Genomic DNA, 16,719 nt, shown 5'->3' on the forward strand with positions numbered 1-16,719 from the left:
AATTAAGCTTCGTCATGGGTAAATATGTGTAAGTGAAGGGGTGGGGGATTGAAAAATACAGCATACCCTAAATGTACAGTTGTTCCTTGATGTTTGTGGATGATTGACTGTAGGATACTTCACCACCCCCAACCACACCAAAATCCACAAAATCCTGAGCCAAGGCATATATATAAAACATCACAGTGTTTGTATATAGCTTATACATATCCTACTGTATACTTTAAACTTCCCCAGTTTACTTATACTGTTATTAATCTAGTATAAATACTGCTAAGTGGTTAAGTTGTATTGTTTAGAGAATAATGATGAAGAAAATGTCATTACATGTTAAGTAATAAACACAACTTTTTGTTTTTGTCAATATTTTCATCCAGAAGTTAGTTGGATTCCACACATGTGGAACCATGAATACAGAGGAGTAGCTGCTGCTTAGCTTCAGTGCTGTCTTTAGTGTCAGGCATCTATCTATTAGTGATCTTCAGCTGTGTCTCCCACGTATACCCATGAACTAGTACTGTAGGTTCTTTCCTTTGTAAGTGTTCCATTAGAATAGTTGATTTGTGGTTACATGATAGTGATGTGTCTGCTAACATCTTAATTTTGTTTCCTTGTGAATGTGGGAAAATGGCGTGATTTATAGGAATTACGCACTCAAATAGTAGGAGAGGAGAGCAGAACAGATCAGGCCTTGCTTTCGAATGCTTCAGAGAGAGCTATGCCTTCTTTGTGTAGGATGTGCGACTTTGCTGGAACTCCATGGACTTAAGAAATTATACACAGGGGCTGGAGAGACGGCTCAGCGGTTAAGAGCACTGGCAGCTCTTCCAGAGGACCCAGGTTCAATTCCCAGCACCCACAGGGCAGCTCACAACTGTCTGTAACTCCTGTTCCAGGGGATCTGATTCCCACATACAGACATACTTGCAGGCAAAACACCAATTTATATAAAGTAAAAATAAATTATTTTTGAAAAAGAAATTATACACATATATTGTGAAGCCATCCAAGCAATTGTAGACAATTATCTTACTCATTAATGTATTTTTTTTTTTGTTACTTTCAATATTGAGGTCTAGGGAGACAATGGGAAAGGTAATCAAAAACATGTTTAAATGCTTAGAGCTTCCTGTAGTTAAAATTTTACTTTTTAAGTTCTTAATTCTCTTTCATGGGCTTAATGTACCTTTGTCCACATTTGTAGTCTGTAGGAACTAATGGTTTGAAACTGTCTTCTGAAGGGAAGTTAGGCTTCCTATAATCTGCTTGTAGTGTGGAAAGGAGTGGGTGATGGAGACGAGAAAGAAGATGAAAGCCTGCTTATGACCCCATGCCCATGTGTTTTCTGTGAACACCTGATTCTGCATTACGCCAACAGTTCATGTTTGATAGCGCTCTTAATGTCTCCTTTCGTTTGGGAAAGCATTTCAATCCCAGCATTAATTCTCTTTCTAGCCAATACAGAGAGGGATGATATAATGTTAGACAGCCAAGGTTGTGTTAGATCTCTTTTTATATGCTGATTGTGAATTAGCCATTGTGCCTGACTTATAATTGTGGTGGAATTACTGGCACACTCAAGAAAATGATATAATGTTACAGAATATGGCTTAATGTTGTCTTTTTATTTACTTGGGCACCTGATTAATGCACTCCTGTTAGGTTCTAAGCTGTCTTTTGCCAGGAGAGAATCTCCTGGCATTTTGTTAGCAGCCAGAAGAAATAAACTATACAGTCAAGTGCTATGTCTAGACGAATTCTCTTTGTGCTCTCTCCCATTCTTTTTTCTAGTTGTGGTCTCGAATAATGGAAAAGAGACAGAAAAAGTAGAGAAAGCCTATAAAACTTCTTGTCCTTTTTTTTTCCTTCTGTGCTAGCCAAACTTGGCTAAGGAAATCCTTTTAGAATTCCAGCACTGTATTTACAGAATGACTAGGAGATTTTCTTATGCTTTAGCAAGTATATCAATTTTCTGGATGTTTTAAAACAAACTAACTTGCTGTAATTTTTCCACTTTAAAAATTTCTTTTTATTCTAAACAAGCTAATTCCACAAAACATTCTCTCTCTCTCTCTCTCTCTCTCTCTCTCTCTCTCTCTCTCTCTCTCTCTCTCTCTCTCTCTCTTTCTCTCTCTCCACCTTGTGCACAGGGCTGTGCTGGGAAATGAAGTATAAAGCAAGATAGCCAGGAGCCCTGCACACTCAGAGCACATTGTCTGTCAGGGCAGACAGACAGTGAGTTAATAGTTGCACTGTTATAGCATGATGCTTTCTGATACTTTATCACCACGAAGAAATGCATGTGACTCTCACATGCCTGGAATGTAGTAAATACTCAGTAATGAGATTGCTATTATCTCCTGTGTTTTTACTCTCCTGTTGCTGAGCACTGGCAACTGTTCCTTCAGGGAAAATCCGTAATTAGGAAAAGAAGCTAAGAGCTGCTGAGCTTTAGGGGGAGGGAGAAGGAAAGTAGTGGGTAGGGTGTGGAGTGAATTGGGAATCTAAGGCCTCTGAAAGTTGTGTGGCAGGCTTCAATTGGTTTGCAAACATTTGCGGATGGATGAGGAGGGCAAGGATGATAAGTAGGGAAAGGTTGTACCCATGGTCTCTATTGGCCTGGCAGGTACTCAGTAATTCTGGGAATTAATTTGAGTGCATTAACAGGACTGGATCATTAGACATTTGCAGTGTTTTGCTTCATAGTCTCCAGACTTTTACATTGAAGCCTGTTTTTATGAAAATTTCCTTGCTTGCTCTGCCATTCCAGCTTTGTCCTCTAGACCTCATGCATGGACTGTAAAATGTCAGTGCTCAGTAACTCAGGATGCAGTAACAAACATTTCTTTACTCTCTTGGCATTTAAAATCACCAAGACACCATAACCTGTCTCAAGTGGAATTGTCTTGCAAGCCACTCCCTAGCCTTCTAGCTTGCTGGCTCTTTGGTGGGTGTAGCCACTCTACTGCCCTAGTAGGGCCCCTTGGTGACAACCTTAGTTAAAATCCTCGCCATGAATCAATGTCTACATCTGCTGATTTGGGGCTGTTGCTTTCTCTGTGCTGCCAAACACAACTCTGTGATAATGACAGCATTTGCCAGCATGCCTATGCAGTGACTCAGGAGACGGGGTGGCCAGCAGAGCAGCCTCTTTGTGGGAGTGGATTTTAAGAAGTGCTAATTCCATGGTGGTTTGGAGATATTAATATCATGCTGGCAGCAGATAAACAGGCAGCAGAGGGGCATATAATGAGAACAGAACCAGCCACAGCATCTTTCCCTCCTTAACTTTACTGTCATATTTTGTGCTGCTTCTTTGCAAAGTCTGCTCTCCTAGGTCTAGATGAATAGAATCCTACGTGGTTTAAACATGCACAGGTACTGCTCTGTCGAGCTGCCAGCGTCCCCACGCTATGTATCACGTTCTGAGGATCACCAGCGTGTTAAGAGTTAAACTACATTTTCAAGCAGTACTAAATCGTAGCATATGGCACAGTAGCCTATTGCTTACTGTACCCTCTCCCTAAAGGGCAGCTAACCAGATGGTGTGAGTGGGGCCTTTGGTGTAATTATGACAGACACAAAGAAAGACATAACCACCACTCTCCCTCAGTAATATCATGTCTCTTACTTTTCAACATTTGATATTGTTAAGTCTTTTTAAAATTTTGTTTGTTTGTTTGTTTGTTTTGTTTTTTTGTTTTTTGTTTTTTTTTTTGTTTTTTGAGACAGGGTTTCTCTGTGTAGCTTTGCGCCTTTCCTGGTACTCGCTTTGGAGACCAGGCTGGCCTCGAACTCACAGAGATCCGCCTGCCTCTGCCTCCCGAGTGCTGGGATTAAAGGCGTGCGCCACCACCACCCGGCTGTTTGAAAGTTCTCTTTCCAGGTTGGGGAGAAACCATGCAAAAGAGCTTCATTGGTCATTTGAGTGCCATTCCCAGTGCATTATTCTCAGGATAGTAGTTGGACACGATTTAAAGGGGCATGTCTCATTCTGTAGTGGGCACAGTGTGTGTGAGAATTACTTGAAGATGGATTCTCATCTGAGGTCTGTCATCAGTTGGAATGTTGTTGCAAACCTTGTTACCTCGGGTCTTAGCCTTCTTCCATTCCACCTCCTCCTCCTCCTCCTCCTTTTGTCCCCCCCCCACCTGGCTCTCTTCTACCAGAATGCCTATTTTCTGCCGTTCCCTCTGCCCAGTTCATTCCTGGCTCTTCTCCAAGCCTCCTGAAGGTGGATGATCTACTGTTGGGAGCTGTGAGAAGAGAAGCGTGTTGACTGTCTTGTTCCGCCAGTGTTTGCAACACTGTGGAAGTACAACTAGGCATCTTCTAGCTTTTCCTATGGGCTGAGAAGGAGACTGAGAAATGTAGGTCGTGCTTGGATGTGCTCATTTTTTATCTTGTGTGCTTGATAGTTTAGAGCAGATTTCCTTCAGGGTAGTGGCTTGTTTATAACATTCTGTAAATAGCCCAGCCTAATGTGGGCTTCTTACAGATAGTTTCTGCTGGTTTTATATTTGGATTGATGTAGATCTGATGCTACTAACGAGAAAAATGCTGAGCTGGAAGATCTTTGTTCTGTTCTATTTGGATTCCAGCTTAGCAGCACACTGGTCTTAACATGCTCAGCCTCTCCCTCCTCCTGCCAGAATGCCTTGTGACCTCCAGGTGCTCCTACTGTTTCTGTTCACTGAGTCCCATGTGCAGCCCCAGTGTTCACTGACCTCTCTTTTCTGTTGCAGAAACATTGCTGAGGCTCTTGTCAGCAAAGGCCTAGCCACAGTGATCAGATACCGGCAGGATGATGACCAGAGATCCTCACACTATGATGAGCTGCTGGCCGCAGAGGCCAGGTAAGTTGAGAAATTACTAAACATATAGAGACCCATAGCAGCACTTCTTTTCTGTGTCACTCTTGTGCCTCTGCCTGATTAGAAATAATATACAGCTAGAGCTTAAATAATTTCTGTAGTCCAGTTTTTGCCAGTGGAAAACAAGAAAACTTGTTTAAAGCTTTGATAAAACTTAGGCCTCCATGCCTCTCCTCCCCAGTCGGTAGCATATAAAATGTGGCCACCCTCGGTTGACATTATAAAAGGAATGAAGCCTGGATGTGAGTGAGCACCTCATGTCTGATGATCATCACCATTCCTGGACTATCATGGAAACCCAGCTTACGTGGGCAATGCATTTGGCTCTGTGCTTTCCTTCAGAGGCTTCCCCTCCCTTCCTCTCCCCTTTCGCCTCTCCCATTTATCACCTCTAGACCTTTTGTCGTGTACAGAGGAAATGAAAACATTTATTAGGAAATGAGTTTTGGTTTCAAACCCTTCTGACAGCTGGCAAGAGAGCATTTGAGAAGCCCTGTGACATTTTCCTTTTGTCCTTCATCCCTATGGCTGGTTACCCCTGAGGAGAAGCGTAGTGCTCAGCTGGGTTTCTTGCCATTGACATGCCTCAAGGCTCCTACTCAGAGAGACTTTAGTCGATGGAGCTAGTAGTTCCATGGTTTTCAAACTTCTTGGGAAGCAGCAAGAACTGAACTTTTTCTGCTGAACTGATGTGGATATCTCAGCAGTCTGTGTAGACTCCACAAACTATCTCCATTGTATCAGAGTGACTGCGTGGCTTTACCACACTCAGCAGTTCTTCCATGGCCTCCAGGACCTATTAGTTAAAAAGTTTGGTCATTGTGAGATTGTGCATTGTGTTAGAGAAGGCTTGAGTTGGGCACATATTACCTAATTTTGGTTTCACACCTTGTCATTGAGATAATTTCTCTTGCTCTTTGGCCTAGAACATTGTCCTCATACCCTTCATTTACCTCTAATGCTATGTCACATCCTGATAGAGTGTCACACAGAATGCCAGTAGAGAACTCAGCCTGTCAGCCTGTTGGGACTTTGCTGATTCTTTCTTGTAGGCATTTCTCAATTGTCCAGCCTAAAAATGAATTGTTTCATATCTTTGATATGATGCTTATTAGTAACCATTAAAAAATAAGGCTCCCTGTGTCTATAACTTGGTAGGTTGAGGCAAGAGACTCTTGAGTTCCAGCCTGGGCTTTACAGTAAGTTCCAGGCCAGCTTTGGTTATACATAGACTCTGTCTCAAATAATAGTAATACAGTAATAATGTGGTATAGATTCATAATGGGTATTTCTCAAAGATAGGTGGGCATCTCTCCCCTCCAGTATTATATGAATACAGTGGGCTCAAAAACACCATGATGGAAGTGTGGGTACACTTTTCTTAATACTATACAGGCTAGCCCCTTCAGGAAACAGACCTTCACCAAATGGGTGGAATTCATGGGGTGGGCCAATGGGCACCTTGCCCATTCTGATCTGATAGCAACTTGAAGAGCACGTGAGGCATTTACAGTGTAAGGACCACCAAGCAGAATGGTGGGATATATGACCATATTTCTAGGTCTGAGTTCACCGTGCTGCAAGTGAATGCCTAATTCTAACAGGCAGGTGGGCATGGAAATAATCTGCAAAGGAGCTTAGGAAAGGGAAGCTGGAGTCAGCTCTTATTACACTGTTAGAAATAGCCACAGTGTGAGGATTGTTTGAGTGTTGTTTAATGAGTATACATATATAAGGAAATTTGGGGGAGATTTGGGTTTTAAGAAGAAAACAAGCCTCTTTAGTGCAGATTTTGTGCTGAAGTAATGTAACAAGATGCTTGCTTGCTAAAGCAGTGAGCTACCTAGGGATAATTGTGTTGAGCCATTACTTTCAGACTGATGGTGGAAAAATTGGCTTCTAGGTCCTTGCACAGTTGCTGGTTGAGTAAATGGAGAGAAATTAACCACTTCCCCAAGGCCGGGAGGCATTGCCTGAAGGCAATACAGGCCCTGTAAAGGATTAGGAAGAACAACCGAGATGAGCTGGAGTGGGTTTTCCTTTGGAGCACCATTGTCAGTGATCCCTAGGATGATGGCCCAAGGCCATATCCTAGATGATAACCCTCAGCCAGATAAAAAAGGAGAGTCAAGAAAGACCAGGATTCCCACTAGGTAGTGATGATGGGTTTGTAGCCATTCAGAAAGATTTCTCGTATAGAGTGGACTTGTTTTCCAAACGATCAAGCCAGTCTCTGTCCCAAATCACCTATCTGCTGACACTGTTTTATTTTAGCTTGCCATCAGTTCACCCTTCCTCCCCCATGACACCTTCTCTATGTCCCCATCTTTGCCTCTGTTACTAACTCACAGCTTGTCAGAGCTTTTTGTACATGCTGCTTCTGTCCCACATCCTGCCTGTCTATTGAATATTATCCAAGTTTAGGGCTGTTTTTCCCTAGATGGATTAGCTTCATGTTTCCAGTTGAACTCTGCTGTGTGATTTGGTGCCCTGTCGATTAGGTTTCTCTACCTCCCAGCTTAGAGTCCTCTGCAGATCTCATTAGTGAGTTGTTTACTCCTTTGCTGGGCCATGAATAGAACCCCTCAACAAGAAAGGCTTTGGTGTTGACCCCAAGTCTCTCCCAACATGGACTGTCTTTTGTTTATCATTCCTTCAGCCACTTTTTAATCTTCAGTGATTGTGTACTGAACCAAGCCAGTTTGAATTAATTTCCCAAGGAAAATGTCTTGAGCTACTATATCTAACACTTTAGCAAAGGCCAAATTAGTAACATCTGCTGCATCCCTGTCAGTCATCCACTCTGAAGCTCTTCAGGTTCGTACAAGGCTGTCATTTTCATTAGTCTCTTCCCGCAGTGGTGTCGATGGCCACAGATTTCCTAGCCCCTGACCTTGGTTATCTGCTCTTCTCGGGTTATCGGGTTATCGCTGGTGGGATCGGCAGTGGCACAGCATGCTCTTCCATTGACTTTGCTTTCCAGTGTGCTGCTTGGCCAGTAATCCTTTTAGAGGAACATTGTAAGCTTTGGGAAAAGGGCAGCCTGCTAACTTCTCTGACTTCTCGGGTCAGTACAGCTGCCTGCCTAGGAGTTGATGAGCTTTGTCCTGGCTCTCTGGGCAGCTCCTCCTCTTCCTCTGCAAGTGCTTGTGATCTACCAGCCCTTCTCAGGCTGTCTTCTGGTAGGAGCTCAAGGGGTGCTACTTAGGCACTCCCTGGGTGTTCAGGTGAGGAGAAGGAAAGGGTGGACACCACGGTGCGGTCAGCCAGCCAGTTGTGTTCCAGTGTATCGGCTTGCTTGCTTGCAACAAGCTCTCCTTTGCTCTCTCTTCAGCTTGCTGACCCTTTGAGCAGCCTTCATTCAGCTGCTTGTCTGCTTATGGGCAACCCTCATTATGTCTCAAATGCCTGGCCCATCTAAAGGAAGCCACAGCTCTTTGTTTAAAGAATAAATAAGCCTGTTAATTCCCCAAAGGTAGCCTTCCTTTCTAGCTCAGGTGTCTGTCATCAGCCACCTCCTCCCTCATCACCTTGTGTCCAGGAAAGATAAGGTTTTGGCATTTCATGGGGTACTCTCGGGCCTTGTTTCTCTCCTGGGCTCTATTGAGAAGCCCTTGATTTTTGTCCCAGAGTTTGACAGCTCCAAGTTGTTTGTCCTTGGAATTCTTTACAGAAATAATTTAGGTGCACTTGACCCATGGTTCACCGAGACACACCTGGATTTGTTTCCCTTTTTGAGGCATCACGTGGACCCCTAGGGAGCGACCCATAATCAGTTGTTGTCTGGATGGTTCTAATGTTTAACCCCCACGTCGGTTTGCTGTGCTAGTCTGGACGAGGGTTCTAAACTTTAGCCAGAGCTTCTGACTCCTGGAGGAAGTACCCGTTGCTTCCTTTTGAAGTATTTCCAAGCCCCTACCCCAAAGCATTTCTCCTGACAGTGCTATAAAAATGTTTCATATTGCATCCCCTCTATTTGCTGTAACACATCCAGTTTGATTTTGCAAAGGCCAGCATGAGATTTTCATCCCCATGGGAGACGCCTTCACTGTGGGCTTTTCTTGTTGATCATGTAGCATAGGCTGGCTTCAGACTCGCCGAGGGTGGCCAGATGTGGAGGTCTGCCTGTTTCCATCTGTAGAGTGCTGGGGTTACAGGCGTGGGCCACCACACCTACCTTTCCATGTGGGCTTTTAGTGAACATGTTATTCACATTTAAGACCAGCTGGTAACGCCTGGAGTCAGATCAAAGCCTAGCTGGTGCCATGCTTTCTTGGGGTCTGTACAATTGGGGAATAACATTAATGTGTGTTCTCCCTCCTATAGCTAACCAGATCTTTCTTTAGAACTATAATATTCTAAACAGTAATGTGCCTGTAGGCCTAGCAGTTGAGGGTCTTAAGCAGGAGGAATGGAAGTTCAAAGCCACCCTGGTCTACATAGTAAGACCCTATCTCACAAAACAAACAAAGCAATGACAACAAAGGAAGATAGTCCTCCTATGTAGTATCTCTCAAATGCTGGGGGTAAAGGCATGTACTGTCATGCATAGCTTACAACCTAGTATTTTAATTATTTCTGGAATCTATTAGAGTCTGTAGCTTATTGCAGAAAAACAGAAGTTAGGGCTTTATTCATTTAAGGTGCTTTTTCATCTCAGATTTTGTGATTTCAAGGTCAGATGTATATATCCAGAAAAGAAATCGATGCCCCAGCTTGACTGTGGGAAAACAATTGTACTGAGCGATCTAGCATCTGAACAGATTGAAATGAGTTGAGACTCATTTTGGACATATGAGATGAAGTTAGGGTGACAGGCCTTCCCATATCTTTTCGTGTGTATTCCATCTCTTCATGACACACTGCAAGCTTGGGAACCTGGCGCTGTCCTTAGTCTCTGAGAGGCAAGCATAAACCTGCCTTTCTCTCTGCTCTGCGTGGCTCCCTCAAGAACTCATTTTTCTGATTGAGCAAACTCTCTCTTTAGAACAACAAAAAACAAGTGCTCCTGCCTTGCTGAGTTCTGTCTCTCCAGTCTCCAAACCCCACAGGCACCAGCCTCTTGCTTTTTTCAGTATGATTGGCAGTACAACAGGAAGTTGTAGGCTTCTCTACCTGAAACTCTAGGAAATTCTACTAACATTGCTATCAGTGTCGGATCAAAGGTTGTATGCTTGATGACTCTTCCTTTGCTAAGCCAATTTCAGTGGGCATTATTAGGAGGGATACAGCTCTCATCACGTGACTCCTGGTGGTCTTCCCAGTATCCTCGCATTGATAGCCATCACTTAGTGAATGCATATTGTAAGTCTCTTGAAGTCTTTTCAGGGCCACTGGGAGAGAAACGTCCTTGTTCTATACCTGCTCAGTCAGAGCTGCTTCCCTGAAGGGAGTTTTCTAGAAACTTTCAAGAAGTAGGAAAAAGTCATGCCTCTAAAAACAAAAGGAATAAAAAAGGTGAAGTCGTCCATGCTGTATCTTCAGTTGTACTGTCCTCTGCTTACTGATTTTAGGAACAGAATAGAATACACCTTTGGAGGATGAGGGTGTAGCTCAATGGTAGAGCCCATTTCTAGTATGCACAGGATTCAAAGTCAATACTCAGCACCATGAAACCAAGATAAAATGGAGCCGGCAACATGGCTCAGTGGACTAAAAACTGGCTGAGCAAGTTTGAAGGCCTGTATTGAATACCCAGAACCCACATTTTAAAAGACTAATGTAATGTAGACATTTGCGATCCTAGCACTCATGCTCGAGATGGAAGATAGAAACTGGGAGTCACCCAAAAGCCTATGGGCATCCAGCCTGGAGTATGCAGTTATGCAACATAGAAACAGGAAACCCCCTGCCTCAACAGAGTGAAAAGGGAAACTCCCGAGAGTTGTCCTTTGATCCCCCTACAATACACACACACACACACACACACACACACACACACACACACACACACACACACACGTGCGTGATAAATAAATAGTAAATAGACAGATAGCAATGTAAACATCATGACTTAGTAACAAAAGAAGTCAATGTACTTGTATGATGTATTTCCAGTTGTTAAAGATCTTGAGCTGAAAAAGCAGCAAATTTCATCACTGGACAACCCATAAGAAAATTAGTGTGGAAATTGAATGTGTGTTGTTCCCTGCAAATATTTGTGTATTTTGAGATGTTAGAACTGCTATGTCATATCCTAAGATATAGATAGCATGCGTTAATCCAAACTCCAAGGAAGCAGATCTTGCTGTCGGGAGGAGTTGTTCTTCTCTGCTTTGTCTTGCATGTGATGGTTTTGCATTCATTTCTCCTCTGTCGTCTCTTTTTTTCCTTTAAGTATATTCTGGGTCACAGGCGTTGAGAATAATAGTGACGAACAAAAAAGAGAATAGATTCAACCCTTTACAAAGCATGTAATCTCAGAAGGATGGGCATTACATAATTTGAGTAGTATCTCTAGATATTGCTATTTTTCCTGTTTCTTCTCCATTCTCGCCTGTTTTCTTAGCCCTTCCTTTTTTATCCTATTTATTATTAACAATGCTTGCCTTACATCTTTTTCTATCCCATCTCTAATTTCTGTTAAATTTTCCCATGAGTGTCTCCTTGAAATTCATCTTTTCTGTTCAGCCTATGTTCTTACCTTCTCCATAGTTTAATGGTCCAGCTTTAAATAAACCAAGATTTCTCACTTTGAATCTAATGACCTCAACAAGTGAAAATTCTCTTTAAATAAACCAGGAACTACTGAACAGTGTTAAAAACAGCTTTTACCTGAAGCTTTTCTCTTCCCTGATCATTCGCCAGTTCCTGTAACACCAGGGTACTTCTCTGGCTTTTTGCGTGAGCATCATAGAAAGCAGAGGTAGAGAAATAATTGTCTGGCCTCTTTCTCCAGCTGTATTACCTCATACCAGAGCAGGTTGGAAGGGAGAGTGGACTTTCTCTGAAACAGTCTTCTGGCTTCCTTTCTTTTTAACTCTGGAGGTGCCCCCCCCCCCCCATACCCTATTTTTGGATTGCAGTTTGGTGTTACAGTCATGAGGTTGCTAATTGGCTTCAGCACATGGTGGGGACTTGGGGGAGGGGGTTCACTGCTGGGGAGTAGGGTAGATCAGCTATTGCAAGTGGATTTGATAACAGGAAAATACATTAAAAGAGCTGGTGTGGGGAAGTGATTTGAAGACACAGCTGAATGTGGGGAAATTTAGCTTTTTCCCTTTCTTCAGAAAAGATGATGCACTCAACATCCAAATAGCAGTAATCAATCTGCATTTAAGGCAGCACAAATGGCCACTTCTGGAGGGCTGTATAATGCCTCCATTTCCAATGAGTTTTCTCCTTTAGGATATTAAGAGGATCTGTTCCCTCCCTTCATCCTCTTCTCTTCCTTCCCCTCCCCTGGTTCTGATGCAAGCTCTGAGAGCTCACTGGTGACTGAGGGCAGGGGGCTAAGTTGGAGCCCTTCACTTGGTTTGCTCCCCTGGGTGCCAGGTTTGTGGAGAGTTCTGCCAGTCATGGTCAGATACTAAGCTGCTAATGAGCACGTCTTACATAATATTTCCTGCAGTCATTAGTCTGTGCTGATTGTATTCCTTCGGAGGACATTGTTCCAGACTCGCCTTTCTGGACCATCTGATCACAGTCACCATTCTTTCAGCACATGCAGCTGGTCTCTTCAGAGCAGCTTGTCCATTGTTTCCCTTCTTCTTGTCCTCTTAGTGGAGTTCTTGGTCCTTCTAGAGAACATTGACACATTTGAAGATCATCATCATATGCTGAATACAATTTTAATCTGAAATAAACTGTAATGGTGAAGTGATAACTGATTGAGGAACACAGTTGTAAACAATTCCTGACCACTGTAAAGCAAATCCCATTATGTGACCTTTTATGGCAGATTTCATCTTCATTACTTTAGCAATTGTAACCATGGTTATAAGCAAAGAGAACAAGGCAGGGAGCAGACAAGCTTAAATTTCTCTGCATGCTTGACTCTCTTTTCTTCTTCTTGACTCTGGTCTCCTTCATATGCAGCTTCCAGCTCCTTAGTCCTGTTGCTTCTGAGCAGCCTCCAGCGCTGTTGACTAATGTAGAGTAGTCGGCGGTGCCAAGATGCTTGCTTGCTTCAGCTCCTCTGCAATGCTAGGTGGCATAGTGCTTCTGAGAGCTGAGATTGTATTAGGTATATCCCTAGCCTGCGTGGTTATAACCCTTGAAAATCTCTTAGAAGGCTGATAATTTGGGTAATTAAACACTGATCCATCAATGCACAGTATTTTACAGCTGCTTGTGAATCCACTTCATAGCTTTCTTTCATTTGCCTGTTTCTTTGCATCTCAATTTCTAGTAACCTCCCTCGTGCATTTCTATTTTATCTTAAGCTGCCTCTGTTCCCCTCCTGCTTTGGACCCAGAAATTGAGAAGGATTACTTCCCATTCCTCCTGCTTTTGCATCGATTTCAGAGAGCCGAACCTCCAGAGAATGCCAGCAGGTTCAAGTCAGCACAGCTTACACTGGAAAAGCATTTTCTAAAACCTGTGCTAAAGATATGTTGCTTTGCACTCAAGTCAAAAGACACGTTACATTTTTCTACAACTGGACTGGTGAGATGGCTCACTGGGTAAAGATACTTGCTGGACTACGTAGTGGAAAGAGAACAGAACTACCTTTCAGTCCCCCTGCATAATATATAAGTAGACGAAATTTTTTTAAAGTAATATAAAAACTTCTATAACTGCCTTGTGTCTGTTAAGCAACATACTTTGTCAAGTTTATTGTGATAAATGCAAGAATTTACAATATATAGTTGATTTAGATGAATAAGTAAATAGTTGCACAACCAAAGATACATTTGAGGAGTGAGCTGCATGTAAGAATCACTTGAATCTAAGAGTATTCCCCACCAGTATCCATAGAAGCCACTGTGTTCTGTCCAGTTTCCTCTGGGGAAGGGAGGTACAAAAGATACATCACTTCCTCCTCACTCTGTGCCATAGCAGTGATTCCATGCCTCTGAATTTATCTTAGGAATAAGTTGTTCCTTGTGGCATTATTTATAATAATGAATATAATCTATTCATGGAGATATCTAGCAATAGAGGATTGATTAAATGATGAACCATGGATCCATGAGATGGATTTACTGTAGAACCATTAAAAATGAAGTAAAGAAGTCAATGGCATAGGGAAGTGTTCATTTAGCCATTTGTTATAGAAAATAATTATGAGCCCACAAAACTTTATCCACAGTGGTACCATTATTTTAAGTATAAATGGGAAGATATATGTGTATTAGCACTCAGAAGACATTGCAATAGAATTGTGAATCATTGTTTCCTAGTTTTTATGATGGACTTTGTAATCAGGACAGCAAAAACTATAAAGCAGTGTCACTAAGGCAATTTTAAGTAACCTGCTTTCTGAGCCTTTTTGATTCCTGATGACCGTTTATTTCTACCTAGCACTAATACTCCTTTGATCCTAATCTGGGACCAGTAGCATTTGCTTATCTTCAGCAACTGCACACCCATCCCTCTGCTATGAGCTCGTAAGCCCTCCTCTCCCTCTTTCCTCTCTGCAGACACAATAGCATGTGCCTTCATTTCTCTCTTTATTAGTTTTAGATGAGAGGATGACCTGGAGTTCTTTGTTATTTGCTTCACTGCCTCATAATATCTACTGACTCATTAGTTCGCCCACCTCTCTAGACCGTAGGACTCAATTTCCTCATTTCCAGTCTGTGTGCTCTCCATCTTTTCTTATCAGTAATACTCATTTTTGTTGAAAATGCAGCTGCATAATCTTAGTGGTTCTCCTCCCTGCACCCCCCAAACACACACACCTGCCATTCTGCACCTGGGTCTGGTCTGCCTCATTTCTGAATTGCAGGACCCAGGAACCAGCAGAAAGGCCAAAGGGATTGTTTATTGTGACTATGTTTCAGAAATCTGTGTTTAGTTCATGCTGAAGCACCATATTTCATCACTGTGGCCCCAAGCAGTGAGAGGTGTTGGAGGGTTAGTGCTTTTTGTTCTCTTTGTTCTGATTTGTAACCTTTATGTTGAGATTATTTTTACTTCTTCTAAGTTATTTATCATCACAATTGGGTCGGTCTGTTTGTTGTTTACAGTGGTCTGAGCTCTGTTGCTCCCTCCCTGCTGTGTAGACTTCTGCTCATCCAGTGCCCTGGGGTATGAGGGAGAGATAGTACTCTACCCTAGAGCTTGGGTCAGGACACTGCATCCAGGGGAGCCAGCAAGCCTCAAATAGTTGCCCTTCAGTAACTCCGGCACTATCCATGTCTGTAATTTGAAGTGTTTTCAGCATTCTGCAAAGACATTTATTGCCAAGCTGTGGTGGTGCACACCTTTAATCTCAGCACATGGGAGGCGGAGGCAGGAGGATCTCTCCGAGTTCAAGGCCAGCCTGGTCTATAGAGCAAGTTCCAGAACAGCAAGGGTTACACAGAGAAACAAAAAACAAACAAACAAACAAAAAGCATTTATTTGCTCAGCGTTGCTAGGCACACTTTAACTTGTGTTTCTGTAATAATGAAAGGGCAAATCTGTGTTAAGTGCTGTAACAAACATTAAGGACGTTATCCTAAGTAACCCTCAAAGGGCCTGCAGTTTAGCTGTAGGAAGGAAGACTAGAACAGGAAGCAATGCAGATTTGTTTATTGCCAGTTACAGCTCCGTACTAAACTTAGCAGTTACACACACACACACACACACACACACACACACACACACGCGCGCGCGCGCGCGCGCACAATTTTACTACTGTTTCAGAGAAGTTCATAGAAACTACCTGACCCCAAAACCTAGCTTTAGCTTAAAAATAACGGACGTAGCAGCTTTTTTTTCTTATTTTTAAACAGGGATTTAATGGGATTATATTGCTAGCAATCATGGAGCCTGCTTAATGATCAAAGGAATTTATTCAGCTACCTGCTACCCCACTAAGGGTGGTGCTCAAACAGCCACCCACTACAGGGGTTTTGTTTGTTATTTTGTTGTTGTTATTTATAGCATATGTTCATGTAGCTTAGGCTGGCCTCAAACTTACCACATAGCCAAGGATGGCCTTGAACTCCTAAATCTCCTGCTGCCTCCTCCCATGTGCTAGTATTATAGGCATGAGACAGCTCACTTAGCTGTGACATCTGTTTTTAAGACTGGCTGCAGATAAATGACAACTCTTATTTTTTTTATTGATTTTTTTTTAAAATCTGCTTATATGTATGTACAAATGCATGGGTTGCCATCAGAGGCCAGAAGAGGGCGTTGGATCCCCTGGAGCTAGAGTTATAGGTTGTTTTGAGCCACTTGACTTGAGTGCTGGAATCTGAACTCTGATTTCCTTCAAGAGCAATAAATGGTCTTAACCACTGAGCCATCTCCTTAGCTCCCAAGTATATGACTACTCTTTTCATTTTATAGTGAAGAACCTGGAAGGTCAGATGAGATGGAAGAGAAACAAAGCTCGTATGTAGAGTAGATAAGAGGAAATGGACTTGATTGGGTTAAAGCCTGTGGGTTTGAAATTATAGAAAGATATAATTGGGACTACACGGTAGGTGCCTATGAAAGTAAATTGTGAGAATAAAAATTTCTCCTTGATGGTAAGGGTACATTAGCTTAGGGTATGTCCCTTGCTAGCATACATGAGGTCCTGGGTTTGGTTGCCATTGCTATCATTAATAACAAAAAAGAATTTCCATTCAGTTTCCTCTTGGCCTTTCTGGGATCTAAGCAGAGGAGGGAAATGATGAAATAGAAGTCATGATGGTGGTATGCAATATGGAATCCACGTTAATACCCATCATCAAAAATGGCTGTT

General features: G+C 42.6%; 1 protein-coding gene across 1 annotated transcript in view; it reads left to right on the plus strand.

The window, feature by feature from the left end:
• The window catches only part of Snd1 (staphylococcal nuclease and tudor domain containing 1), a 421,942-nt gene that overhangs the window by 224,927 nt on the left and 180,296 nt on the right, over positions 1-16,719 (plus strand). Inside the window, exon 13 of the mRNA XM_052719698.1 lies at positions 4,746-4,856. Coding sequence (XP_052575658.1) covers positions 4,746-4,856 — 111 coding nt within the window. The remainder of the gene's footprint in view (positions 1-4,745; positions 4,857-16,719) is intronic.

The sequence above is a fragment of the Peromyscus californicus genome, unplaced genomic scaffold, assembly GCF_007827085.1.
Source record: "Peromyscus californicus insignis strain IS unplaced genomic scaffold, ASM782708v3 Scaffold_6__1_contigs__length_162567912, whole genome shotgun sequence".
In the NCBI taxonomy this organism is placed as follows: domain Eukaryota; kingdom Metazoa; phylum Chordata; class Mammalia; order Rodentia; family Cricetidae; genus Peromyscus; species Peromyscus californicus.